Raw genomic sequence first — 27726 nt, 5'->3', positions numbered from 1 at the left:
CTTTCTATATATATTTGAAAAATATTCATATAATTGTTAATATGCAACTTAAAAAAATAAAAGTAATCTGAGCCATGCCGTTGATTTGACACTTAGCGCATCAATTGTCCAACACTTAGAATTTACGTTACGTTTGGTTTTAATTGTTCGTTACCTAGCAACGCAAAATTTTCGAATAGAGAAAAATCCGCTCAACTAGCAAATCATCGATAAGTTTGGCTTTGTGAAGTGCCAAAGATTAAATATGGCTGAATCAAACAAAAAGTCTGCTGTGAAAGAGTGCGAACTGAAACACTGTCTGCTACAGATGTATAAGGTAAAGTATTCACATCCTTTACTTAAGTAAAAGTAGCCTGAAAGTGAAAGTGAAATTATTATTATTGTCATTAAAAACATTACTTAGGTAAAAGTAAGTACAATCAGGAAAAATATACTTACAGAATTAAAAGTCAAAGTATCCAATGCAGAAACATCTTTTTTTTAAACACGTAATTTTTTTTTTTTAAAAAGCCTTAAAAAAAACCTCCAAATTATTCCCCCCCAAAAAAGAAAAGAAAAAAAATCCAAAAAAAATGATTTAAAAAACTAAAGGCTGACAAAAAACTCAAATTATAATTATTGTTATAATTAAATAGGGAAAATACCCCCCAAAATCCTCAAGATTTTATACTAAAAAACACTGCCAAAGATTTTAAATTTACTTGATTACTTTAAATTATCAAAAAACATTTTTTGTATAAAAATATAGATAAAACAAGCCAAAAATCTCAAAATGAGAGAAAAAAAGTTTATCGAAACATTTGGCAATTAATTTTCTCTCAGTTCACTGATTAATCAACTAATTGTTACAGCTGTACTTGTATAACGTTGAAATTTAATTTATTACAATATGGCATTTTTTTTACTCTTATGATTACTTTTGTAATCTATAAAGTAAGTAAAGCATTCAGAAAAATGTGGTGAAGTAAAAAGTACCAAGTTCTCTGAAATGTCATAAGATAAAGGTAAAAAGTGGCATGAAAAGGAAATTCTTATATCAAATTTGTACTTGAGTAAATGCACTTAGTTACAGTCCACCACTGGGTTATTTATCTTGTATTGAGATATTAATTACTAACATCACTGGTATGTTAGTTAAGCGAGCTGGTTCTTCAGTATTTAACACACAGTTTACTTGACGACTGCCTATTTATTTGACTATCAAGACCATTTTTTATTTTTCCCAACAGTGAAAACTACTTCATTCGGTTGTGTCACCTTTTTTGTCAACAGGCCGTGCTGACAGCTTCATGCCTGCTATGTCCCAGTGACCCGATACAGTTTCTGAAAAACACACTGACGGCCTTCCAGGGACATGATAATCTTCAGCATGTTGACTGGTGCGTAGACCTCCTTTCTCGTGACTTTTTTTGAGACGGACACTTGGTGGCTCACTTGCTTGTGTTTTCTTTTACTGCTTGGAGTGAAAGTCATGAAAGGCTACCGAATGCAGAGGAGGGAAGATTTAAAGTTAAATATTTCCTCTACATCCCATCTCTAACCTCCGATGTCACTGAAAGGGAAAGTTTGCATGTATGAACTTATATTCTCCTCTGGTTATCTTGCCCACCGTTGCCCCTTTAGGTACATTTTAACAATAATAAAGTAACCGATGTGGAGGTACAATGATTTTCTAAACCTGTTCCCATTATATTTATATATAAAGTGACTTTTAACAGCAATGGACATGGACAAATCCAATGTACATAACATTTGTATGAAGTCTAGATGTATGATTAGAGTCATCTGAAAGTAAACAAAAGATGTTATGTCACTTATGTCCAAAAATCATATGAAAGATTTACAGCTTTTACTCAGGATTTTAAAAAAAAATATTGTGGATCTGAGTGTCACCAGCAAATGAATGAGGGAAATACAGCTTAAATAGGGATATATATTTCAGATTTGATTTTCTAATGATAGTCAGCTTTAAATGCATCGTATTGGTTATGTTGACAGAATATTAATCTCTGGAGACTTCAGAAATTGGGGATAATTTGAGTCACAATGACAAAAATGATTAAAAATACTGTATGTGTATATCTATATATATATATATATATATATATGTGTGTGTGTGTGTGTGTACTGTGAAACATTATATCTTGAGTTAATTATTCAAAAAAATAAATAATCTTTCCTGTTTTGTTAAAGAAAACATCTGTTATAACCATTTATTGTCATTGTCATTATTAGGGGATAACCGTGTTAAGGTTCTTTGTCTATTGGAACAGACAGAAAATAAATGCATTATAATGTATCCTAATGAAAAAAATGCTACAGTTTTAGAGTAGAAATCCATCTTTACATTTTTTTGTGTTTGGAGAATAATTGGGTTCTAAAATTTTTATATTTCTGATGTTTTCTTTTTCAATCCAGATTTTTTCAAACTTAAATGTGGTGGTCATTAAAGCATGTACGTTAAAGTTTAAATCTGTAATTACATTAATTACATTAAATATCAGTAATTACACAAACTTATTCCACAATTAACTAATACTCCATCATCATTATACATTACTATTTTAACACTTAAGTAGCATAACGATTGTCAAATGTGTGAAATAAATCATTCAAAAGATTCAAATTGACCCTGAACGTAACATGATCTTTTTTGATGTTTGACTTTCTTTTTTGAGGCACGAGTTTGTTGCTGATGTAGAGCAGCACTCTGCACCCGCCTCCCCGACACACAGGACTGTGGACGCTCTCTACGTGGACCCAGACGACACCGTGGTACAGTATGCTTCAGTACATGTACATGACATCAAAAATCAGGTTGAGTTTAGATTTCTCAAATGATTCAGGCCCAAATTAAATTGATTTGGACAGTTTTATAATAGCTGCTCTTCTATATTTCTCTCTAGATGTATGAGAAGGCGTACTGCTGTTACAGGAAAAACTTAACAAGATCTTACTTCAGGTAGGCCTGAATCATATTGGTCATGATAATACTGGTAATACCATGAGAAAAAAATCATATGACTGGCAATATTTTGACTGAACACACACACACACACAAGTTCTAGATTCAAGGGTGCTTTTTTTGTAATTTGCATCTGCTTTGTATGACTTTAATTTGCTGTACTTTTTATGTTTTCCAAAAAACTGAAACTCACTGAGTCATAATTTGTGTTGACATAACTATAACACTTATTGATGAAAGTGTATTTTCTTAAAATATTTTAATATTTTATCATATCATCAAGAATGTTATCGCAAAAATACTCTGAAATATTGTGATATTATTTTAGGACCATATCACCCACTCCTAGCCTGCAGTATTGCAGTTAAGATCACAAATAAGGTTTTGAATGAGGATTTTTCCAGGGAAAAAGAAGACAGCAGCCAACAGATAAAACCTGCATCACTATTCAGTAAATGTCTGTTTTCATGGCTTGTTGACTAAAGTACCACCTACAAGCACTTGGTGGAGTTTTAACCTAAACAAGACATTTTTTTCTTCACACCATGTTACAAAAATTCCTCAGAAATATCAAATTGTGATGCATACCACTCAAATAATGTCACAAATGTAATTTGTGACTAAAAATAAGGATCGTCAACATAAAAAAACAATATAGACAAGAAGGTAAATAACTTTCAAAGATTTCATGCCTTTACTTCATGCCTAGTCGAGTGGATGTGTGGAGAACCGAAGAAACTTGATTTTCCTCCCACTTGAAGATGGAAACAGATCCTAAAGGAAAACAAAGAGATGAAACAATATTTAACTTCTCAGTTGTGGGAGCATAAACCATTCTCAAAATGAATACTTACCCACATTTACAAAGGACTTTCTGTCTGCAATTTCACCTACGTTTTAAACAGAAAAGAAGAAAAGTTATTTTTTCATACAAGGTTCAAGGTAGATTTTACAATTCATGTAATAGTCTTTCCAGATTTTTGCATATTTGCATCTATTGCAATCCTACATTTTAAAATGCAGCATTTTTTTACCTCCAAGTTCAGCTGTTCTTACTGAAACTTCAGGCCACAGCTGTTTTTTCAGGATCCCAAAGACACAAAAAAAGGCAAATTAAGAACTGCTTGAGAAACTTTGAGATGTGAGAAATGTTTGTTAATTACTGTAATTGATCACAAGCACAACAGTTATATTCAGAGGCAAACTAAGTTTTCTCATACCTCTCTCTCAACTGTGAACTTTTGATCCTCCTTTGCTGTTCTTCAAAGTGTGCTTGTATTCATGCAGCTGATATGGTGCGTAACGGGTCTTTGATTGATATACTTTGCTCCTTACGTAGCCATTTTTGGACTGCACAATGTATGCATTCACAGGTGGTGCTGACATGTTGGGGCCCGTTTTAGGAGGAAGCTTTTTTGTTTTGCCATGATTCCTCCAATAGAAACCACTTAAAGTAGAAGCAGAAACCTTGGCTGCAGACAGCGGTTTACTCACGTATCCACCATGTAAAGAAACACCATGTCTTAGAGGCAGAGGAAATGATTTCAGGGGGTTTCTGGCTCCGGGTGTATCAGAGATCATATTCGTGATTCCAAACTTCCTGGACATAATTTCATTGGCAGCTAATCTTGAAACGGCTCTCTCTGATGTGGAGGTTGGAGCCAAGTTAGTTAAAGAGTTGAAAATCGCACTACCTGCTCCGAGCTGAGATGAGATCGGGGTTAAGCCACTAGAAATGGGATTTAGGGTATTGTGAACCATTTGTTTTGGTTCCTGTGTGGCAGAGGCTGGTTTGTTATCAAAGAGGACTGATTTATCCACATCTTTCGGCTGGGCTGTTAACATGGATGGACGACTAACACCGTCTGTCTGCTCTCCGAGATAGCCGTCATGTCTGCTTGAGCCGTGAAGAGAACTGGAAGGTTTCACAGTAAACCACTGACTGACTCCAACTGGCTGTTTTCTGTCGAAAGCTTGACTCGGACCATCATGTGGGCTACTTGTTTGAACTCCCACATGTCCGCTACTGCTCTGCGGTGATAGGTTGTTGGAGCTTGAAGAAACAGAGCCAGCAGATGCAGGCAGGTGGGCGACGGGAGTGTAGTTTATATCATTGGGTTCCTTGCCAACAGGGGGTTGATTTGTCTGAAACGGTTGGGCTGGGCTTCCCCTTTGTTTTGGTCGATAATCTGGGATGTAGTGTTGACCTCTTGGTGGACTGACAAACACACTGTTGCCATAGGAAGCCAAAGATGGGGGCATTGGTGCAGACAGGACGTTGCTACCTTGCTCCTTAATTTGGAAATCTCTCTTAAATTCACCAGATGGTTTCTGATACCTTGTTGAAGAGTCTTCAGTGTGAGATGAATATTTTGGTTGTTGGATATTTTTCTCAGAGGTTAGAGGCGTTAAGATGTGGTCTTCAGAGGGGCTGTTTGGAGAGCTGACAGGGGTTGCAGACATGTGGCCACTAAAAGACAAATCTCCTCCAAAGAATGAGCCAGAGGGTGTTTTTTCAGGGAGCTTGTAGGTTGTTGACTGAAAATCTTCATTTTGCACATAAGGACCACTTGTGAAAATCTCGGGGTTTTCCCAAGAAATGCCAGCACTGTCAAAACTTCTGTAATTACTTGAAACATGCTCTGTGGCTGCTAAATGATGATGTGGGTAGAGAGCAGAGCCCGGGTCTTGGCTGTCATGAACACTTTTAGAGATGAAACTTGCAGTGGAGTCGACAGGGTTTAGGACAGAGAGGCTTTCACTTGGTATTTGGTAGTTGGCGCCTTGTTCACTCCAAAATTCATTTTCATTTGCGTCATGATGGGCAGTGCCTTCTGTTGCAGAGTTCGACTTATAGCTCGTGTCAGGCTCTCCTGCAATATTTTCACCATTAGAGGGCGTCTCATTTTCCATCATTGCCCACCCAGTTTGGAAATGACTGTTCATGTCACTTCCCGGTCGTAAGAAGGAGCTTTTCATCGTTTCTATAAACCGTTTGAAATCTCTGATTGTTGGAAAACTGACACCCTCCATAGCGTTCTCTCCTGTGTGCTCCTTCACCAAAAGGCCAAAGGGATGTTGGTTATCAGATCCATCATCCTCATGTTGCTGGACAGGAGGTGTGGATGGTACATAAGGCTCCAAGTCTGGTTTGCTTTGCACCATCTCTTCGTTGAGGCTAGTGACAAAACTGCCATCCTCATGGTGGACGGGTTCACTCTGAGGGGAAACAATGCTTTGGTGTCTCATTGCTGTCATCTCATCCTTTGGACCAAATGAGTCTTGGTTTGTGGCTAAAGATGCTCCAGAATTAAATTGGTTTGACGTTTGTGGACCAAGCGCACCTGCATGGCCACTGAATGCATCGTCACTGAGAGGGTAGCCATACGCAGTATTGTAACCTATTAGGGAAAAAAAAACAGACAAAAGCTGTAGATTAAAAAAAAGAAAACTGTCACACTGTACACCAAAAGAGAAAGATAATCTGTAAAAAAATAAAATAAAATAAAAAAAATCATACTGTATGGCCTTGTAGAGCTTCTAATGACACGTGAACTAAAACAGCCAATCAGAGCCGAGGAGTCTCTAACACAACTCGAGTCATGTCAGTCACGGCTCGTGAATTTCAGTTAAAACTGTCAAACTAGGCAGTGCTGATCAAATATTAATTAAGATTCTGTTGCTGCATTTGAGTATTTAAATATTTTCAGAAACTATTTTGTGTTTAGTTTTTAAAACAGGGTTAAAAAGTCTTAAAAGGCATTACATTTGTTAATCTAAAAGCCTTAATTGGTATTAAAATGTCTTAAATCAGTCTTTCAAAAAGTCTCAAAATGCTAAGATATTTGGAGATGAATTTTATGAATATTTTTTTTCTGACATTCCATCATAATATCTCAAAGTAACTGGTTATATCTATTTTTTTTAGATTCTTTTCTGAATTTAACATCTGGGAGATCAGAATAGATTTACCACATCCAATTTAATGAAAAATGAGTTAACTTTTCTCAAGGTTAACCAAATGGACACTTTAATAAAATAATATGTTCAATGTTGTCCATTTCTTCCACTTTAGAGAGTGTAGATCATCTAACATTTTAACTTGACCAAAAAAAACAGTGTTTTATGTTAAAGTAGTAAACATTTAGACTAAATTGTCCTCATCAAGTAATAATGTCGCTTATGTTTTTTTCCCCACAATTTTGGTTATTGTAAACTTTTACCTTGAGTGGCAATAAAATGTCTTAAATTTGACGAGTCATAAGCTGTAGGGACCCTGAAAATGAGGAAGTTTGTGACCCAGCTGATATTTTGAAAGGTCACAGCCCCAAGCACCACTCACTGGCTGGATGGCAATTTTCTGATTTCTAAACAGTACACTGAAATGTTTCTGAAAACATTTTAGGTGAGAAATAGGCAACATAGAATATTGATTAATATTTGATCAGCGCTACCTAGTTTGACAGTTTGACTGCAGTTTCTGAGCAGCGATCGACATGACTTATAGCTGCGTGAGAGATCAGTCAGCTGTGATCAGTTGTTTTTGGTGTGCTGTGGTAGGTTCTAGCAAATTATACAAGAAGCCGTAAAAAGAGTAGTATTTTTTTTTTTTTTTTTACAGATTATTTGTCTTATGTATTACTTTGAAAATACAGTGATAGTTTCATATGACAAAAAAGTTGTTTCAAATAAAGTTACTAACTGTAGCTGTAACATTAAATTCAATTCATATCTGCCATATTCACACAGTCAAAACCAAATCAGAAATTCTTACCTTTGTGAGGAAGAAAGCAAATGCAGCCCCACAGCAACAGAGCGCAAAGCCAAGAAACCCTGGGGGAAAAAATTAGAAAGAAAAGAAATAAGAAAAAAAAACACAGGAAAAATTTGAGCAGAAATTGTAATGTATTTACCCAAATGGAAAAGCCATGGCAGCCAGTTTAACCACAGTGTCCACGTGCAGCAGCTGACTGTTGATTAAAACTACCAGCCCAGAAAACAATGAGTCATGCTCCGTCCTTTCTTTCTCCTGGAAGTTTGAAAGCAAGGAATGATGGGAAAATGCAAGGAGGCATACCAAAACTTTTCAGATTCTGCTTCCACTGATTACAATTAGGTGATTGTAGACAGCTGGTGCTGTGAAAATCGACCCAATTAGAGAAGCACAGGTGGAGCATTCACTCAGAGGGCTGCGTGGTGATGGCTCAAAAATCACTAAGAGCAATGCAGAAATTCATCTGGAAGATAACAACTTAAACACATCTGTTGCCTTCCTCATGTCCTTTTGTAAATCCACAAACCTCCAATACATCACACAGGAAGACGACTCAAATAACCTTTCACACAAAAGTTAACCCCTTGAAACCTTAACAAACTGGCTTAATCTCTTTCAAAAACATAAAAGTCAATGAGCAACTTCACAAGAAATTACCCCAAAGTAGAAAGGAAGAGTAAACAGTTATAAGAAAAAGTTACCTGAAAATTAGAGTATGCAAAAGAAAATAAAAACAATAAACAATAAAACAAAACAAAACAAGGACATTTCTTTAAAAAAAAAATGCTAAAATGTAAATGTAGCGAACTTTAAACATATAATTATAATAAAATAATTTTTAATTAAATTAAAAATATTAGTTAAATAATTTTTCTATAATATATATATTTCTATTATTTTATGTTTTTTTATTAAACATTTTCAATTCCTTTCCTCATCAGCTTTTCCTAATCTATGCAATTTGCCCAACATGTTTTGCCAAGTTGCTGGTTGCCTTTTTAACCATGTTTTTTTGGGGGGGGGTTTTATAAAACAAACAAATTTATCCAGGTTTTAAGGGTTTAAATGCTTGTGAAAGGTGTCCAAATGCAGCACAAGAAACTGATGTCAATCCAAGTTTCGAAGGGATATAGCCTCTGAAATTAATCCACAAAAATTTAAATTAAACATTCATGATACCAAGAGAGAGGGTGTAACTCAAAGCAGAAATCTGACCCATGTGAATGAAAGTCCTGAATGTTTTCTCTGGATCGTTGTTAACAAGTTGTCGAGTTCATGAGGATACTCGGTTTCACAGATTGCCTTTCACCTGTCTGTCCTCAGTGCAGACTTCTACATCGCTGACCTTTTGTCCAGTGAATCCCTCCGTCCTGTCTGAATGTCCAAACCAGCTTCATCATCAGAAAACTGACTGTCTTGAAATAAAACATATTTCAGTGTTACTGACTCCTGTGCTGTTGCCGCTTTCTGATATTCTACCTTTCCAATGAATTAGTGATGAGCTGTGTTTGCTGTTCGGGACAGGAAGTGGAAGAGGTTCAGTACGCAGAGTAAGAGAGATACCATAGAGCTGGCTCTGAAGATGGACGCGGCAAAGAAGTACTATGAGAGGAAGTGCCAGCAGGCTGCTTTTACCAAATGGACAAACTGTGTAGAATTACACAAGAAGACACGGGCCGGTAGGATGTTACTTTAAAATTTCTGAATGAAAAAGTAATCAAGGGGAGCTTTATGTGTTTTTGCCAGCTGTCACTTTCCTTTTTACAGCCAGAGAAAACATGCTGTGTGGTTAAGAAATGTGTCCAAATTCAAAGTCTTTCCTGACAGTCCTCCCCACTGTATACACCCACTCGTGTGACTCATTTTGTCCTCTGTTTCAGACTTGACTCTATTTTTATGAGCTAAATTTGTCAAGAGATTCAGTACCATCCAACTTTGTGATCATAATGTCATTGCCATAATTAAGCCCACATGTTATGCTCTGCTTAAAAAAAGTGATCAACACTAAAAACAAGAAATACATTTCTTTTCAACTTAGCTGCCCTGGAGAAACTTGAGAGACTTGTAAACGCTGACTGCCTTAAGCGCGTTATAGCTGCATGGCATAATGTTGCAAAGGACTCAAAAAGGAAAAAGGATCACTTTAAGGTAAGGTTTATGTGGAATTTGAGTATAATGAATAATAAATTCTGCCAGTTCTCATAATTTCCTTCATATTGTGTTTGCATAAATCTTGCAGAGGCTCTCAATGGAAAACAAAGTCCACCAGTTCGGAGAAGTTTTTGACATACTCTCAGTGCTCCCTAAAAGACTCTCACTGAAGGTAGCTTGTCTTAAACCACACAACATTCATGTGTCATTAATGCCTACCATACACCAAAAGACTTTTAAAAGACTAAAGACTGACACCGTCACATCTAAAAACAATGTGGGATCTTACATCGTCACTATTTGCAACAGCATCTAGATTCCTTTAGAGATTATTTTCAATAGATCTCCTGGTGGAAAATATTACACCTTTAAGTAATATGATAATATCAATTCTACATGTCTGCAAAAACACATAACTCTAGAGAGATAAAAGATACTAAAAGATAAAGGCATCATGTGTCAACAGTATTCGTTAATTCTGCATTAGTACAATCTATTATAATAATCTGCATTTGCGTACAAACATTTTGGATTTTGTCGCCTCAGCTTGCTACCAGCCGCCGTTGGTTTGCTGTGCGTTTTTAGTGTGAGGACATTATGGGAATGAGAGGGAGACCATTTCAAAAATTAAGATTTCTACCTTAAATAAATGCCAGTTGGTGGATCAGAGACTCTCGTTCACTCTACAGCTCCAGTTTCTCCTCCTTTTCCACAGTTCAAGAGAACTGCGACTTGTTGAATCTCTAAAAGTTTCTTAATTTCCTTGACTATAACAAAAAATACAAATGAACCTTCATAAATGTTAAGTCTTGGCCTACTAATATTTGTAAATTATTTTTACTATTTTTACATCTTATTCTTCTGTAGGATTGTTGGCTGTCATTTACATTTCACACCAATGAAAATAAGTTTTTGCTGTCATAAATAGGACATTGTTGAGCGTAAACAGTATTACTGTTTATATCATAAGACATACTTCATTCATGGTTACGATTATGTTCCTCATAGTTAACACCCCTGCCTCTTTCTTTCCAGCACGCTCGTGGCTGGATGAGAAAACTTAGAGTTGATCGAGTGATTTGATAACCAGCTTCATCACACTGGTTATCCCGATGGCCAATGTTAGGGTTAGTTAAGCCAGATAACTTAAAGATACCCTGGCTATGTTGAACTGACTTCGTAGTGAAGGCCTCTGTATTAGCTTCCCTTCTGTTCTCTGAGCAGTCAGTGATGAGATCATATCAGTTACGTAAGAGTAAAGTTGGCCTCCTCTGTAAACATGCCTCTAGTCTCTTTGAGGACAGTTGATTAATGTCAGTTGCAGCTTATTATGGTCTATTGTACCAATTACCCATTAACCACAGAAAGGCTTGTGTTTATTGGATAAATCTCATCTGTTACTTTTTGGATTTTTTTATTTTTTTACATATCAATATTTCAATAAGTGCTACCATACCAGTGGCTCTGTAGTTTATACGCGTGTTAAAAACTCCAGTAAACATCTTTTTGACTCTGCTTGCACTTGCCAATCATAGCCTCTTGTAGCCTGTGTTTGTTTTGGAGTGCAGTTTTGGATTTGTTTGCTCTGGTGTTTCTGTCCAACACCTCTTTTGATAAATAGCACCTCAGCATGACCATGTTTGGAGAAAGAAAAGAAGCTGGTGCACACTGACATCACACTGCCTTTGCAAAGCCGCAGAGACAATAATGCTCAGATTTTGGTGGTCAGCTGTCCGCTTGACAATCCTAAACATATCTTTAGTGACAGCTGGTTATGTGAAATTTTGACCTATGCCAATCATGTCACCAGACTGGAAGTTGCTTCATTGAATTTAATCTGTGGATAACTTTCTCATGACATTGAGAAAGGTCAACAAGGTCAAGTATGTAGGATTTATGGGGATACATTGACAGGAAAGTAATATATTCATAACTAGATTTTCTTGAGTTTATAATGTCCTGAAAATATGTAACAAGTTTTTTGTTACGTTAGATGAGCTATTTAATCTTTATATGGAGTGGGTCCTCTTCTTTTGAGTCCACCATGTTGTTTCTACAGTAGCCCAGAACAGGCAAAACAAATGCTGCCTCAAGACGGGCCCTTTTGCATTTTCTCGTTTCTCATGTTTTCACTTTTTTTGCATTATTGCATTTTCCTTAATAAATAAATAAATAAATTTCCTTAGTAATCTGTAACCTCACCACTCAGTGCCACTAAATCCTGCACTAGACATTAAATCCTTGTTTTCTCACTTTCCTGTGTACGTCACGAAACAATCCACCAACATCCATGTTTAAGAAAATGTATTTAACCTTTCTTAAATTTCTGAAGAAGGGCTTGGGCCCGAAACGTCACACGTGGTGGTAGTAAATGTTCATGGGAGCATCATCAGGTGTGCGGACTCTATGTGAAATTTCGTGGCTTTATGACAAAAACAGTTTGTTGGCACTGAATGTCAAGAAGGTCAGAAAGTTGCATCGTGAAATGGGGAGCAAACACACATTGGTTGTAAATCTGAAAGAAACAAACAAAAATTATAATCTGAGTTAAATTAAACATCTGTCCTAAAAAGGATAAATAATGCTCTCAGTTAAACTAATGATGCACAGGATAAACTAAAGAGAGAGAAACTGCTTACCAGCACTGCTGCCCCATGTGATCGACAAAGAGTGAACTCAGGTGAACTCAATCAGGTTAACGAGGAGTGAACAAAGAGGAAAAAGGACCAATAATTGCTGAGGAAAGGAAGTGAGATAAAGGAAACGAGATAAGTCGAGAAAAGAAGTGTCAAAATAAAGGAAAAAATAAATCTTTACTACATGGTTGGCTTCAACTCCCTTCCAAAAAAAAAATTCTTGCTGCTTAAAAAATCTAATTAATTTATTTAACAAACTCAAACGTGTTTCAAACATTGTTCTAAATGAACTTCATGTAGAAACTTTTTTTTTTAAAAATCCATTAATGTCATAAAAAAACAATTGAAACTGAAACTGAACCCACATTATCTGCTTCTCATAGGTTGACATGCGCACCACGATTCTTCAATTATATGAGAAACAATAATTTAAACAAATACTGATAAACAAATGTATATTAAACTTAGTTTGAAACCAGAATATATGATCAAATATTTGACATATAAGCAAAGTTTAGCTCTTTCTTTTAACCCCTTGAAACCTGGATCAACATCAGTTTTCTTGCGCCGTGTTCAGACACCTTTCATAAGCATTTAAACCTTTGAAACGTGAATAAATTTGATTGATTTCTTTCAGTAACACTTGGCATAGTGAAATGTGACAGGAAAATTACCTGAAAAAATGACCTCTAAAAAAGAAAAGAAAATCATTAGAGAGTAACCAACTAACTGTGGGCTAAAAATTAAGAGGAATTTTTTTTTTTACATAAATGTTATGATATTAGTGAAATAAATAGAGTGGAAATTTCCACTTTTCCAAATGATCAAATATGTCATTTTTTTCCGCAGATCTTTCAGTATTTGGGTTTGCGAGACTGGATAAACTGTGCTGAGGTGTGTTGCACTTGGAAAGCTATCATCCAGTCAGGCACACTCTGGACTCAGGTCTGTACTAGGAGGTTGCTTCTTGTAGTTAATTCACAGTAGTGTTTAAAGTTACACTTGAAACAGGAGTATAAATGTTCCCAAAAATGTGTGTCCCTGTTAGATCAACTGCTCTGTGGAGAAAGGCTGGATAACAGACTGCCTGATGATGCAGATTCTGCAGAACTACAGCCCATTTGTGATCTATCTCAACCTGCGTGGCTGCACGTCTCTAAAATGGCCCAGCTTGAAATGTATCAGTGAGTACTGCACACCCGGTTGCCAGATTTTCGTTGTGTGTGTCTGCTGTGCAATATTTGTGTTTCACTAAGGTGTGCACTGACACATGCAGATCACGCTGTGGTGGCAATAATTAGTCAAAACAGTCAGTAAGTTGATACATTTTATATTTTGATTAAAAAGACAACAAATACAAAAGCAACACTGAAAAATACGTTTTGCCATCTGATACAGACGGTTTTATGATACTGGCAGGGACTGAAAGATGGGGGAAACAAAGAGATTATTGAAATTCAGATTTTAAGCTCATAATTTCAGGACAGTCTGATGATCTGGTATTTCTGCGGAGCTCTTAAGTGGCTCGGCTCCAGCTCCTCCTCCAGCTCCCCCTGCACTTCCATCGCTGTGTCCCATAGTTCAGGGTCTGTTTGGTCTTGATCTGTTCTGCTGTACTGTCTGTCCTTTGGACACTCTCTGTGGTAGGAACGCACATACTCCGCCACACTCTCCCCAGTGTGTTCAGGAGGGGAGCGACACAGCAGGCCAGAGTGCCTCACTCCGGGGTGCAGATGCAGCCAATACATCATATAGTGGATGCTGAAAAATGCAGTTTTTACAGTTATTTGCATTTGAATTCACAGATTTTGTTTTACCCTGACTTTTAAGAGTCCTTTCAGCCGGCAATTCCTGCTTTGTACAAAAAAACAAAAACCCAAATTATGTTAGTTTTCATACATATAAAATAAAATAAAACAAATAAAATAAAAAACTATTTCTCTGGCATTTCAAAAACAGAATTGTTTCTTTTGTTTGTATTTGTTTATAGTTACAATACTACATTTAATATTTTATATCAAGATGTCTTACATCCATTTTTATAAATATTATGGCCTTAAAAGTTATTAAATAGACTCAAATTTGAATTTGGGAGGTCTTAATTTCTGCAAACATTTTATCTAATTTTATTTAGCCATCTTTAAGTTTCTCTTTGTCAAAATGGGTCAAGTTTTTCTGCATGAAAGTCCACATTTATGATGTTGTATATTTTTAAACGTACCGCTGAATCTCATAGTCTTATTACTTTACACTTGTACTTATTTGTTGGCAAAATGTAGATAAACCAAACTTACTCTAATAACAATATGTCTGCATAAAACCTACCTCTGCACAGGACCACATATATAATACTAACCTTTATACTTACCTACAATGCTTGAATAAGAATTCAATTATTTCTCAAGAAATCACTTAAATCTGGTTAAAAGGTCTTGAAAAGTATTACATGTAAGTGTGATACCTGATACCTGTAGACACCCTGTACATACTACTTGACACCTTAGAAGATGGGCCACTCAGGTGTAGCTCTATCACTATTCAAAGTTGAAAAATAAAATAAAATTTTAAAAAAAAATCATACTTTACAATGCTAGTTTTAATAAAATCAAGGAAATTTCCCCGGCATTTCTACTTTTTTTTTTTTTTTTACCAAAACCATGACACCAAAGTACTGCATCAAACCTGACCGTTACACAGCTGTTGTCTAAATATTAAAAAAACCTACCTATAGTCACACACCCAGGGGTTTCCTCCCAGTTTTAGCTGTGACAGGAAGTAAAGGTCCTCCAGAACTCCGTACTGGATGAAATGAAGGCCGTTGTCGGACAGGTCCAGCTCTCGAAGGTGCAGCAGCCCAAACAGGGAAGCTGAGAGAGAAAGAAAGAGAGAGCGCCCATTTACGTCCTGCTTCTCTCAGCATGGTTATATTTAGACAGAACTGTTGCTGTTTATTATTTACCAAGAAAAGTAAAAGCCAGAGGTACAATCAAACTCTAACAGGAATATACAAGCTCCTGTTGAGTTTGTGTCTAAATCACTTAAACAGAGTGATCACTTGATGTCTGAAACCCTCTCAGCTTTCCCCAGTATAAATAAAACCAGTACTGTATACACAAAGATAACAGAGCACCCACTATCTCCAAAAAGGAAATATGGGAAACAGAAGTCAGCAGCAGTTGTGTAACATGTTCTTGACCTTTTGGCCTTCCACATGTTCTCCATCATCCAAAGAAAAACATAACGTTGTTTGCGTGGGTTCTCATCCTGTATATTACAGAACACATTCAGCACACACTGTCATATTTACTTATTATGACTTATAGGTAAGCAGTAATAATAATAGCACACGTACCTGTGTCGATGCGCTCCATGTTGTTATGACTGATGTTCAGGGTTCTGAGGCTCCTCGCTCCTTGGAAATCTTTGGCTTTGAGATGACGGATTGAATTATGGGAGAGATCGATGTGAACGACATCCTCTGGAATACCTGAAGGCACCTCAGTTAGACCTAAAAACCGAGAGGAAGGGCTTACTCAAGAGCATTTAATTATTTTACCTCTGCCAAAAAATACAACTGCGCTTCATTCAAATGTTCAGTATTTTTTTAACTGATTTATATTATGGATTTGTCATCTTTCCAAGACTACAAATCCAAGACTGCACTACGAAATTATCTCCACTTTCCAGCTAGTTCTGCAAGCAAAAAAATGGCACAGAGACAGATTTATACTCTGCTCTATCCAAAACTGAATCTGATAGTAAAATCTAAGCCTCCTGCCAGTACGAGACAGATAGAAGCAACACATTATTTGATATACTGTATTCTTAGGCAAATTTAAACTGCATTTGCAGGTTTTTCAGTGGACTTATTCTGATGTATTAGCCAAAATTTGTGTAATGTTTTCCAAGTTGTTCATAAGGTGACAAATGACAATAAAGTAGAATCAGTAAGAGCTTAAGGAAGGAACACAACTTTGAATAGAAAACACCTGTCAAAGCATGCGCGTCTCTTTGCCAGTTCTGCGTCTGGCCCCGATAATCCTTTTGAGAAAAGGAAGTTTAGTCATTCCAGTCGTGCAACAGCAATATTTAATCATGAACATATGAGTTCTATGACATGAAGCGTTAGAGGTATTTTTCCTCTGTTGCATAAGAAACATATGTGCTGAATTTTTCAAAACACAGGGAGGCTCGAGGTAAGGCAGGGGTTTTGTAACCATTTGTAACTTCTGATTGTTAAAATAATGTTTGAGCCAACAGGGCTGGAGTGACTATCCAAAAACTGTATCAAAAAAGGGGTAGGTTAAAAAAAATTCAAGCTTAACAGTTTACCAAAAAAAAGCAAAACCACCAATGTCTCAAAATCCTATAGATTTCCTTTGATCCTAAAAAAGGCCTAAAATCTTAGAAACGTCCTAACTAACTAACTCGATAGCACTCACAATGGGCCATGGACCACTGGTTGAGAATTACCGTGGTAGGATACATTTAATCAAACTCATTTATGCAAAAGCTGATTGTGAACTTGCCTCGGTGTCTGCAGTCCATCCTTATTTGGGGGAAAAGGTAGGTGTGGCAAGATGTGGTGGCATCTGGTTTTGTACGAATTGGAATGGGGTCTATAGGGCCTCCGGGGTCTGTTTGGTCTCCCTGCGGGTCACCAGTTGGGCTGCTCTCCTTACAGAGTAACTCGGGGTCAATCTGCTTCAACTTGATGCCTTTTAGCCTGATGGGCTCTGCACACCTACAAGAGGAAACACGTTTAAGTCACGATGAAATCAGAGGTGATATTAGGAGGCTGTTTGTTACTGTTTGAATAAATAATAACTTGTACAGTACTGTGCAGAAGTCTAAGGTCACTATAGATTATATCCGTCTCTTTATTAACATACAAACAAGGAATACAGAGAACAAAATGACTTCTTCAGACTGACATCAATATTTAGTGTGAACAACAATAATAAAACGTAGCTAAAACAATCAATATTGAGCTTTGGGCATGTCTTGAATGCAACCTGATGTAAATACACCAGTGAATTAGTACTGTAAATCTCAAATTCTCTACCCAAGAGAGTTCAGGACATGCCAAGTGGAAAGGGAGGTCATACTAAATACTTGCAACTTTGGCACGCTGAAGTTGTTTTATTCTTAAATATTTGCGTTTTTAATACTGTGTACTTATTAATTGTATGTTCTGGTTGTATTTTATCAAAGAGACTACTGAGTAATACATGTGGATGATCATTAAAACCTTGCTAAAATAACAAAGCTTAAGGTGGCGTAAGACTTTTGCACATAACTGTATGTCTGTGGAGTCAGAGCAGACAAACACAGAGTATAAAACTGTTTCTGTGGGGTCACTCACCTGGCATGAGTTCCAAGATTACGGTTGCTTGGGACCTGAATGGTGCGTACAAGACTGTCCATCGGGCAGAGACAATTCCAGGGATTATCATATAGACGTAGATAGCGAAGGTTTGGCATGGTGATGAGGGCCTCCTCGCTAAGGGTCCCCAGGCGGTTGTGCTGCAGCAGCAGGGTTGTCAGGCGTGTCAGGCCCTCGAAGGCCCCCTCCTCTACTAGAGAGATCTGATTCTGCTGCAGGTCCAGACTGGTTAAACTCTCAAATCCAGAGAAGGCGCCATCACGAAGGACTTTGATCCGGTTGCGTGCTAGGAGGAGGTGCTTTGGTTGTTTTGACCAGGTCTGTGAGGTGGGAACGGAGGTGAGGCGTCGCTCTTGACAGTCTAAAAACACGTCCCCAGATTCTGTCGACTCTAAGCACTTAGGCGCCGCAGGCCTGGAGGGGCCTGATCTGCTGTAACGCCCAGCTCCTCTCACCCTGACAGTTTCAAATGCACAAAAAAAGATTCATGGCTCCTCAAACTCTACACGTGTTCATTAGAGAAGGTGGAAGATAAATGAACAAATGACTCCAAAGAGAAAATCCATACCTGTCCCGGGTGAGTTTGTGTCTTGCTCCTCTGAGGCCTCTGCCCTTCCCCGGCCTTTTCATCTCGGTGGACGGCAGCAGGAGAAGCAGCAGCGAGGCGAGCAGGAGAGAGGAGGTCACACGCATCCTGTGCCCTGCAGGGACTGTGTTTTCATTAAGAAGAGCTGCAAAAAATAATTTGTGGACGTGAGTCTTAACCCTTGTCTCTTGTCCTAAGGGTCAAAAATGACCCGCCTTCACTAAACCCCTAAAATAAAGCAGCTTGATTGAATTTTAAACCCCAAATCTATTTTGCATGAAGAAACAACCTGTCATTCATCGCAAACTTTGTGAGTATCTAGATTTTCCCTCCTCACAGTGCAGAAAGACTGCATTTAATCAGTGGAATCCACTCATTTTTATTCCAACACACCTGCCATGATTGTTTTCTTTACTAAAATAGAGGTTTATTATCGTTATTATTATTAGTAGTAGTATTACTGTTATTATTACTATTATTGCTGAAGATACTGCATATGTGTAAACATACTTTTTTAGCAAGATATATCAATGCTGTAGCCTAAGAACGTAGAAAAATATGCTAAAAGTAGTTTTTAATGATTTTTTAATTGCCTGGTCAAAAATGAGCCCTAACACAATATTTTTACCCTGTTGGTGTACAGTTTTCATGGAGATAAGAACAAAGGCAATGTTTCACTTTTTCTCATGTTGGGGTCATTCTAGGAAAAGTCATCAAATTTCAAGTTGAAAAAGGATCATTTAAGGGGGGGGTTTCTATGCTGTTAAACATAGTGGCGGTTCATTTTTGACCCCTAAAACGACGTAAAGGCTAAGAAAACAGCGTTGGCAACAGAAGCAATGGGTCAAAGCTGAACAGTGTTGTTGTTGATGGAGCGCAGCTGCTGCTTACCCTGAGGAACAGCTGAGAGGTAGCACATTATGTAAGAGATAAGAGCCGTCCAGGAATGTACAGCTTTGAAAGAAGGCAGAATCGGCTACTGCGATGCTTCATGTTGTTGCAAACGTACTGTTTTATGTTACTTTATTATGTCACAACTCACATTTCACAATAATCATAGCAAACTTTATCTGAACCGCATAGTTTGACCTGCCATTTCTCTGCTCTTTAACCGTTTTCCCCGCATTGTGTTTTCTTAGGTGAATGCAGAAATCTCCAGGACCTCAATTTGTCCGAGTGTTTAAATGTTACAGTAAGTTACATAGTAATAATAACATGGTTTTTTTTTTACAAAACTAGCTGTCTATGCAGTAGAAAGACATAAATGGTCTTGATTTTGGTGCTACATCACCAGAGAAAACATAGAAAAGGGGCTGTGGCATTTGCTTTTGCTCAAGAGGTCAAAACCTACAACTACCAGAATGCACTGCTCTGCACCAGACCAATAAGCACTCCTGCTGGGCTGATTTGTGACTTATGCTGCGTTCATATGATATCATATAATTTTAAGACACGAGTTGCTGTCTTGACATCATAAAGGCATAAAAATGGCGAGCAAAAGTCAATGTCTGGTTGTAAATTTTAATTTTTGATTGCTGTTCATGTACAGTGACCTAGATTCGTGAGAAACGTTTTTTTAGCATAAACCCTGACAAGTCAGGTAAAGCTATTTTTAAGCTATGCTTTAGTGGGTTTAGGGAATTTAAGAGAAAGAGGCACTACTCGTTGTGTCTGTGGTGGCTGGTATAAAAAACTGAGGAAGTCTATTGTTGGAGCAACAGCCCAAAAGCCAGCTCAAATCCGCTGATGACACAAAACAGGTCATCTGGCAGATTTTCGCTGGCAAATGAGCGGGGAGATCTGGTCATTGTTAAGAAGGAGCGAAGTTCATTTATACAAGCAGGCTACCTACATTATTATGATACAAAGCTGGCTGTAAATCGGCATTTTGTATCACTTTGTATCAAAAAAATGAAATCTACAAGGAAATGCTTCATCTTTACATCATGTGTCGAACTTTACTTTTAAAACTATTTTCTTAAGTTGAATGGCCTTTATTAAATTCCACTAAAATACACATTGAAAAACAATTTTAAAAGTTATTGTAAAGTCATAATTTTTACATAAAATCAATTAAATTTCATGAAGGTTTAGCAGTTTAAATGTTTGTTAATGCATTGTTGATACTACACTGTGTCACACGCTCTGATGCCGTGCTCAGACACCTGAGGTAACATTTAAATCTCTGCTCTTTAACAGGATACGATGGTCCAGAGAATTGTCGAGAGCTGTCCCTGCCTGCTCTACTTGAACCTGTCTTGCACATTCATAACAAACACAACTCTAAGAGAGCTGTCCAGGTAAACCTCCAGCTGTGGTCAAACTGACGTGTCACTACATTTGTGCTCTAAACTGTGGACCAGCTTACTCACATCTCCAAACTGAACAAACAAATTCCAGTATTATACTCTTTTCTGGCCTCCTGCCCCTTGGTTCCCAGAATTAGCTCTGTTTCTGTTTGTCCAGTGGGCTGCCGGCTTGTATTTCTTGTCCCAGAACAGTTTGGTCTGTGCCAACTTAAAGATTTAGAGGAGCAGATGTGGCACTAATAACATAACGTCTAGATTTTCAGGTTATACAGTTTTCAGTGCCGTCCGTTGTGTGTTATAGTGTTATGCAAAAAGTGTTTTAGAAATATTTAACATTTTACCGGCAATAATTTTGAGATATCTTGTTAAATTCAAAATGTAATGATGCTGTCTTTGATGTAGGGGTCGACCGACCAATGTTGTTTTTTCAGGGCCGATACAGATTATCAGTAGTTAGTGAGATCGATAACCAATTTTAGGAACATACAACATTGGAATATAAGAAAATGCTAATGTGAAAATTCCTTCCTTTAGCAAATGTTTAATCAAAACTGAAACTTTAAACATCGTGTACAGGAAATTCCCAGAAACTTTTTTAAAAGTAAATATTTAAATGAAAAAAATGAAAAAATAAAAATATCTCCTTAAAGTTTTACAAAGTAAAAGTTCCTCCCATGCTGACAATTCCTTTGCACTTTTTAATTAATTAATTTAATCATAATTGGCCAGGCCAATAATCTGCCGACCCCCGCTTTAATGATTTCCTGGCAGTGTGTCTATTCAAATTTACACTTTTGCTAAAAACAAAGACAAAACAATGATTTACAAAAAAGCTAAAAGACAAAGAAGTTGTCCTCTGTTTCATATGGAAATTAATCAAGTGATTCCAAACAGGTACTGTGTCAACCTTCAGTACCTGAGTGTCGCCTACTGCAACAGACTCACAGATGAAGGCTTTATGTACCTGACCACGGGAAAGGGCTGCCACAAGCTCATCCACCTCAACCTGTCCGGCTGCACTCAGGTACGCTGAGGCTCTCCTCCCAGTTTGGTGTGAAGTCACTCAAATCAGCTTCAAATGTAGACAGGATGCAGCTTTTAAAAGTTCAGCCTTCAGTCCACCTTGGATAAATCCAGTTCCTCCTTTCTGTTTCCACGTGTCTCTGCTGGTTTCTGGCTGTACTCTGGGGACGGCTCACACTCAGTCAGGGCTCGCAGCGAGTGAACAAAGATCTGAAAGAGAGGGAGAGTTAAAGGCAGCTGCGGCCAAGACGTGGGCTGGGTTTATGCAATCATCTCTGGCCCACCCACTCACCATGTGCACTCTCCATAACATAACACACATGCACCACAACATTAAACGCACTTCTTTCGGGAATGTGCATTAGTTTGGTTCCAGATGTTTCACTTTAGAGGGCCCTGAAAAAACTGCATCCAGGAGAAAGATTCAGATTCCAGCGTACACGCATATTTTCCTCTCTGTGCTCCCAGATGACTGTAGATGGGTTCAGATACATTTCTGCCGGATGCCCTTCGCTGAGGGAGATTGTGATCGATGACATGCCAACGCTGTCAGACAGCTGTGTCTTGGTGAGTTTGTCCATCACAGGTTTCATTCAAGGTCAAAGTCCCAGCTTTGAAATCTTCAACAAACACAGATAATAAGGAATAAATTATAAAAGAATTTGCTTTGTCAGCTCGTGCATCATTTTTTTATCCACACCCTTTCAGCCCTCGCAGCAGAGAGACGTTTTGCTCTTTTCTTACAGGCCCTAACTGCCAGATGTCGCTGTCTGTCTGCCATGTCTTTGCTGGATGCTCCTCATCTTTCCGATGTTGCCTTAAAAGCCATCGCTGAAGCCGCCAAGCTGAAGAGTTTCAGGACAGAGGGTGAGCTCATTTTGCACTCCGCAACGTTCATTTCCACGTACACATGAAAAGACAGAGGAGAGCAGGAAATCCTCACATGTGGGAATTTGGAACCAAAAGAATTTTAAACATTTTTTTTCCCAAATGAATGATGTTAGAGGTCCAGTGCCTTGGATTTAGGGGTATATAATGGCAGAAATGGAATATTGTATTCATAACTGTTTTTATTAGCGTATAATCACCTGAAAATGAGAATTGACAGATATATCTACAATTAGAGCGAGTCCTCCTCCATAATGTCCTACATGTTGTTTCTACAGTAGCCCAGAATGGACAAACCAAACACTGGCTCTAGATATGACTAGCCGCTTTTTTGTGTTGACAACCGTAATTCTCCAAAATGCTTGGCAGGGGACTGTGAGTTAAAGACATAGTAATAAAATTAATCAATGATTGATAAATCGTTCATTAAGAATTTAATCAAACATGATATTTAATCAATTAATTGATAGACTTTCTGTCAAAGTATATGCAATATGTAACTGTGAGCTTTGATTGAGGAAAAAAACGCACATGGTATTGTTTGAAATAAGTAAAGTTTTCATGTTTTTTTTTTCAAACATTAATTAGTCATTCGTTGATTTTACCGATAATCAATTAAGGAAATTGTTTACAATTTGATACCCTAAAATATACTATACATTTTTCTAACAAAAACAATGTATCGACTCACAGAGAAGTAATCCCCCTCAGTCGTCACTTATGACCCATAAGTGTATATGTGTGTGGAGGTGTATTTTTCTGCAGACATTTTGCCCTCTGCCTGCATTTTCTTATTTTCTGTGTTCGGGACGTTTATGGGCATTTGTCCTCCTAACGCACAGATGAACAAAAAGGTAGCAACAGGGTGCCAGACCATAAGCAGCAGGCATCCAAGGGATGTAGCGTCAGAAAAACACACAATTATAGTGAGTAAAATGCAAAAGGAGAGTGAATCTTGCGTTGGCTTTTATCTTCACTTTCACTGACAAGCGTGTTTTTCCAAACAGTAACCAACAATCCTGCGTAGTATACCTTTAAGTCACATACATGCTGCCCTGCAAAGAGACTAGACATGTCCAGCTCATGCTACAATCCCTCATCTCTGTCTCATTTCCTTGTGTGACCCTTTTAACTGTTCCAGTTACTGTCTACTCTGCACCTCATGTTCACTTTAGGTAACAACCAACTCACTGACATCAGCTGGCAGGCCCTGTGCAGCAGCTCACAAGGCCTCCGCCGCCTCCACGCTGCAGAATGCTCCAGAATGACCGACTCCAGCCTCAAGTCCGTGGCCAGTCTCAAGAACCTGCAGCACCTGGACGTCTCACTTTGCAACAAGTGTGTGTTTGTTGCTGCTGTAGTTTTAGATTCATGACATACATCATGTAACGGCTTTACTGCAGGGACCCTCAGCCTGCTTTGCTTGAGGGCCTTTTTTGCAAAATGACAGGAGGCCAGTCGCAGCAGCCCCGTACATGTTTCTAGAGTCTTATAACGTTTTTAGGATTTTAGGACTATTCTCAGATTTTAGGACATTTCAAGGATTTTTAGACATTAGTGGCTCAAAATTTCAGGGCATTTTTAAGGATTATATGATGTTTTTAGGATATTTTTATTTAGGAGATTTTAGGACCTTCCTCAGATTTTAGGTTGTTTCTAGAATTTTAAGATGTTTAAGACATTTTTGAGAATTTTGGGCAATTTTTCGATTGTTAGGACATTTTTTTTAGATTTTAGGACATTTCTTCGAATGTTAGGACATTTCTCAGATTTTAGGAAATTTCTCGGATTTCAGAATGTTTCTAAGATTTTATGGCCTTTATTATATTTTAGGACATTTCTCAGATTTTAGGGCAGATTTGGCCTGTGGGCTGTTAGTTGAGTATCACTGGTTTACTGTTTGTATTTCAGGGTGAGTGATACTGGGATCAAGTATCTGACTGAAGGTTCCTCCACCAACCAACTGAGAGAGCTGAATGTCAGTTGCTGCAGTCGCATCACTGACACATCTGTCATGAGGATTGCACGAAAGTATGCATTAAGACTCTACACACACACACACGCACACACACGTGTGTTAATTTGTTAACTTTGGTGTTTTAAAAGGTTTCACTGACCACAAATAGGTTCCTCATGCAACCTCACTTCAAAAAACTATCCCTTTAAATAATCTCACGCAACAGCTTTTTGTGTGTGCACAATTTTTCAGGTTGTGTAAAATGTACCACCTTAACTTAAGTTATTGTGAGCGACTGACTGACACGAGTCTGGAGTGGCTGAGCTGCAGCTCTATCTGCTCTCTTGACATCAGCGGATGCAACATACAGGATCAGGTATTGTTCGTTCTTACACTCACAAATTCCTGGAAAAAAAAAAGAAAAAGAAAAAAAAAAAGATTACTGGCCCCGGCGGGGAACAGTCTGTAACTTGATATTTGTATTTTTAGGGGCTGGCGGCTCTTGAGGGAATCCGCTTGAAGCAGATATTTCTGGCCGAGTGTGTCTACATCACAGATATTGGCATAGAGGTAAAAATCTTGCAAAAGTTTATGCACATGGCCATATGTGGTATTTTTAAATCTTCAAAAAATTTTTGTGGTTCAAAGTTCCTTTTCCAGTGTTTTTAATACCCACAGCTGACAGGAAAGACATTTGTACCCAAACTCCCTCCAAGAAAAGCAATTCCAAAAGAAGTCCATCATGTTTACAGTTGTTGTGACTCTTACTGATTACTAACAGATGTGGACAGAAGGAGGCATGTATGTCCTCTCCTAATTCATTTCATCATCAGTTCATATTTCACGTCTTTCTCTCGTCTGTTTTGTTTCTTACGAGGACAGACGCTGTGCAAGAACGGGAGCGACCTGGAGCATGTTGATGTGTCTCACTGTGTCGCTCTGTCAGACGCGGCCATCAGAGCGATTTCATTTTACTGCAGAGGTCTAAGCACACTGCGGATGCCGGGGTGTCCCAAGGTACACACACACGCACACACACATATTAAGGGTTCAACAGATTATTAGCCAGGATAATTATCAGAGCTGATATTTGGCATTTTGCTTATTATCTGTATCTGCATTTTATTTTAATGATTGCCAATAAAATCAGTTAATGAAAAACTGTATATTACACTCAACCAACAGCAGAGAAGGCAGTCTGTAAATAAGTGTCAGCAAGGGAGGAACTTTTACTTTGTAAAACCTCAGTAAGACAATTTTTATTAATTAATTTCTATTTTAATTTTCACTAAACATTAAAAAAAAAGTTGCTGGGAACTTGTTGTATATGATGTTTAAAGGAATAAACATTTGCTAAAGGCCATTTAAACAGAGTTTTGTGTCGGAGTTTATTATATTCCAAATTTTGACAGAAATTTTTTCATTGTTATTGTAAATGCATTTCAGTTCCAAATACCAGTTATCAGTCTCATTAAGCACTAATAATCTGTATTGGTATCTGCCCTACACACGCTTCTCTAAAGCCTTTAAACGTTCACTTTTTTCTTTTTTCTCCTGTCATTCCTCAGATGACGGATATGGCGGTGCAGTATCTGACAAGTGGATCTCAGTACCTGCGAGAGCTTGATGTGAGTGGCTGTGTTCTCCTCACAGATCGCAGTCCTCGACACTTGGAGAAGGTCTGTCCTCCACTCGTCTCCATCACGATGGCCTGCTGCAGCATCTCCAGGTAAGACACAGCCTAAAACAACACTGCAAAGTTGTGTGAGTGTGTGGAGTAGTGCTCGATAGCTTTCAATGACCAAAGAGCGTTTGTTCCCGCAGGGTGGCTGCCTTAAAGCTTCAGCCACATGTGGAGCACTGGGAGCACAGCAACGACTACCCTCCGCACTGGCCAAATAGTGCATCCAAAATCATCATGACTGATGACACCTGGGAAGTAGTAGAGCAGCACTCAGTGACGACAAGAGCAGCACACACAAAAAGGATATAAACAGATGTCAAAAACAGCCCTAAGTTATAAAAGCAGCATTTTGACAGTTACTGCAATCGTCATTTTTGGGACATTATTGTCTTTAACGAGACATTTTGCATGATGCACTTGAGATAAACGACACAAGAATGAATCACATGGATAAAAATCCCAAATCACTGGTTAATAATCAGAATCAGACCCAGATGTCTGGATAGAGACGCTGTTTCAGCTGCTCACTGACACGTCCGGCTCCTGACAGCTGAACGTCCTGCTGCTCTGGTTTAAGTTTGATCCACTAGATCACTTTTTGCTCCTGCATAATTTAAGGATGCACCAATTGTAAATTTCTGTACTAATACCAATACAATGTTTAAAATAAAAATTTGTCCAATGGCACATACAGATGTTTTTTGTGGTGTATTTTGGTTTTGTAGTTATTTATTCTCCCTTTTGTTCCAGGGAAACAAAAATACCTACATTATGGTTGTAAGATGATGAATTTTTAAAATCGCAATTACTGCAGAATTTCTACAGTTAATCTTGATTAATTGCATTTTTTAATCACATGTTTACAACTCCATTCTTTTGCATTACAGTTTTGAAGTCCATATTAACGAAGTAAAGCAATTCTTACCAGATCGTCTTGATTAGGAATCAAATGACAGCTAAAAACTGTATGGGACTAAAATAAAGTGGACATGTCTGTAAAAGGAAGACTCACAGAACCCATTTCCATTCAGATATGTTTAGGTCAGAATTCAAGGGACCGCTGCAAAATTTTTCCATCGCCAAAATTTAGCCCCAAATTTGGAGCATTATTTCACCCACTTACTGGGACGCTTGCATGACATCATGTGGTACCGGTATCATCAGTGTAGCTTTAAAACTGATCCTCTTAAAGACGGTAATGTCAGCTGGTGATTAATGTGAGATAACAAACCTTAATGACATCACGGTTAACGCATTAACACTGGCAGCCCGAATCTCCATCATAAAAAAGCTGTTTTTAAGTCATTTTGCCTTTCATTACACTATCTTTAAATAAGGATAAATTCAGCCATTCACTTAATAAACAA

General features: G+C 37.8%; 3 protein-coding genes across 6 annotated transcripts; 1 reads left to right on the top strand and 2 right to left on the bottom strand.

Moving 5' to 3' along the window:
• The first annotated feature begins 235 nt into the window (after positions 1 to 235).
• fbxl13 (F-box and leucine-rich repeat protein 13) lies at positions 236 to 27044 on the top strand. Its single transcript, XM_088079952.1, has 21 exons — positions 236 to 316; positions 1273 to 1379; positions 2679 to 2775; positions 2907 to 2962; positions 9264 to 9418; positions 9778 to 9887; positions 9979 to 10062; positions 13376 to 13471; positions 13575 to 13710; positions 19638 to 19690; positions 20698 to 20798; positions 21702 to 21831; positions 22299 to 22397; positions 22577 to 22697; positions 23894 to 24056; positions 24630 to 24749; positions 24928 to 25051; positions 25165 to 25245; positions 25558 to 25692; positions 26244 to 26404; positions 26500 to 27044. Exons 1-21 carry the CDS (start codon positions 245 to 247, stop codon positions 26666 to 26668), a joined length of 2370 nt encoding a protein of 789 aa, XP_087936078.1. The 5' UTR covers positions 236 to 244; the 3' UTR covers positions 26669 to 27044.
• Positions 3637 to 8037, bottom strand: LOC121950016 (uncharacterized). 2 transcript variants are annotated; one of them, XM_088079940.1, is made up of 6 exons: positions 7879 to 8037; positions 7740 to 7798; positions 4186 to 6366; positions 4000 to 4039; positions 3820 to 3855; positions 3637 to 3739 (listed from the first exon to the last, which is right to left on the bottom strand). In XM_088079940.1, exons 1-3 carry the CDS (start codon positions 7893 to 7895, stop codon positions 4193 to 4195), a joined length of 2250 nt encoding a protein of 749 aa, XP_087936066.1. In that variant the 5' UTR covers positions 7896 to 8037; the 3' UTR covers positions 3637 to 3739; positions 3820 to 3855; positions 4000 to 4039; positions 4186 to 4192. The 2 variants fall into 2 exon arrangements, with proteins under 2 accessions (XP_087936066.1, XP_042351850.2); XM_042495916.2 differs by having other exon boundaries at positions 3824 to 3855.
• LOC121950019 (leucine-rich repeat-containing protein 17-like) lies at positions 13840 to 26634 on the bottom strand. 3 transcript variants are annotated; one of them, XM_088079944.1, is made up of 8 exons: positions 26289 to 26634; positions 21772 to 22040; positions 18481 to 18643; positions 17892 to 18368; positions 17056 to 17270; positions 15879 to 16034; positions 15252 to 15393; positions 13840 to 14287 (listed from the first exon to the last, which is right to left on the bottom strand). In XM_088079944.1, exons 3-8 carry the CDS (start codon positions 18603 to 18605, stop codon positions 14005 to 14007), a joined length of 1398 nt encoding a protein of 465 aa, XP_087936070.1. In that variant the 5' UTR covers positions 18606 to 18643; positions 21772 to 22040; positions 26289 to 26634; the 3' UTR covers positions 13840 to 14004. The 3 variants fall into 3 exon arrangements, with proteins under 3 accessions (XP_087936070.1, XP_042351853.2, XP_087936071.1); XM_042495919.2 differs by lacking the exon at positions 26289 to 26634 and adding an exon at positions 22123 to 22422; XM_088079945.1 differs by lacking the exon at positions 26289 to 26634 and adding an exon at positions 22174 to 22422.
• Positions 27045 to 27726: the final 682 nt, after the last annotated feature.

The sequence above is a fragment of the Plectropomus leopardus genome, chromosome 7 (assembly GCF_026936395.1).
Source record: "Plectropomus leopardus strain MGB_pleo_1.0 chromosome 7, ASM2693639v1, whole genome shotgun sequence".
Lineage (NCBI taxonomy): Eukaryota > Metazoa > Chordata > Actinopteri > Perciformes > Serranidae > Plectropomus > Plectropomus leopardus.
Note: the sequence above shows the minus strand (reverse complement) of the source record. Positions and strands in the feature narration are given on the sequence as shown.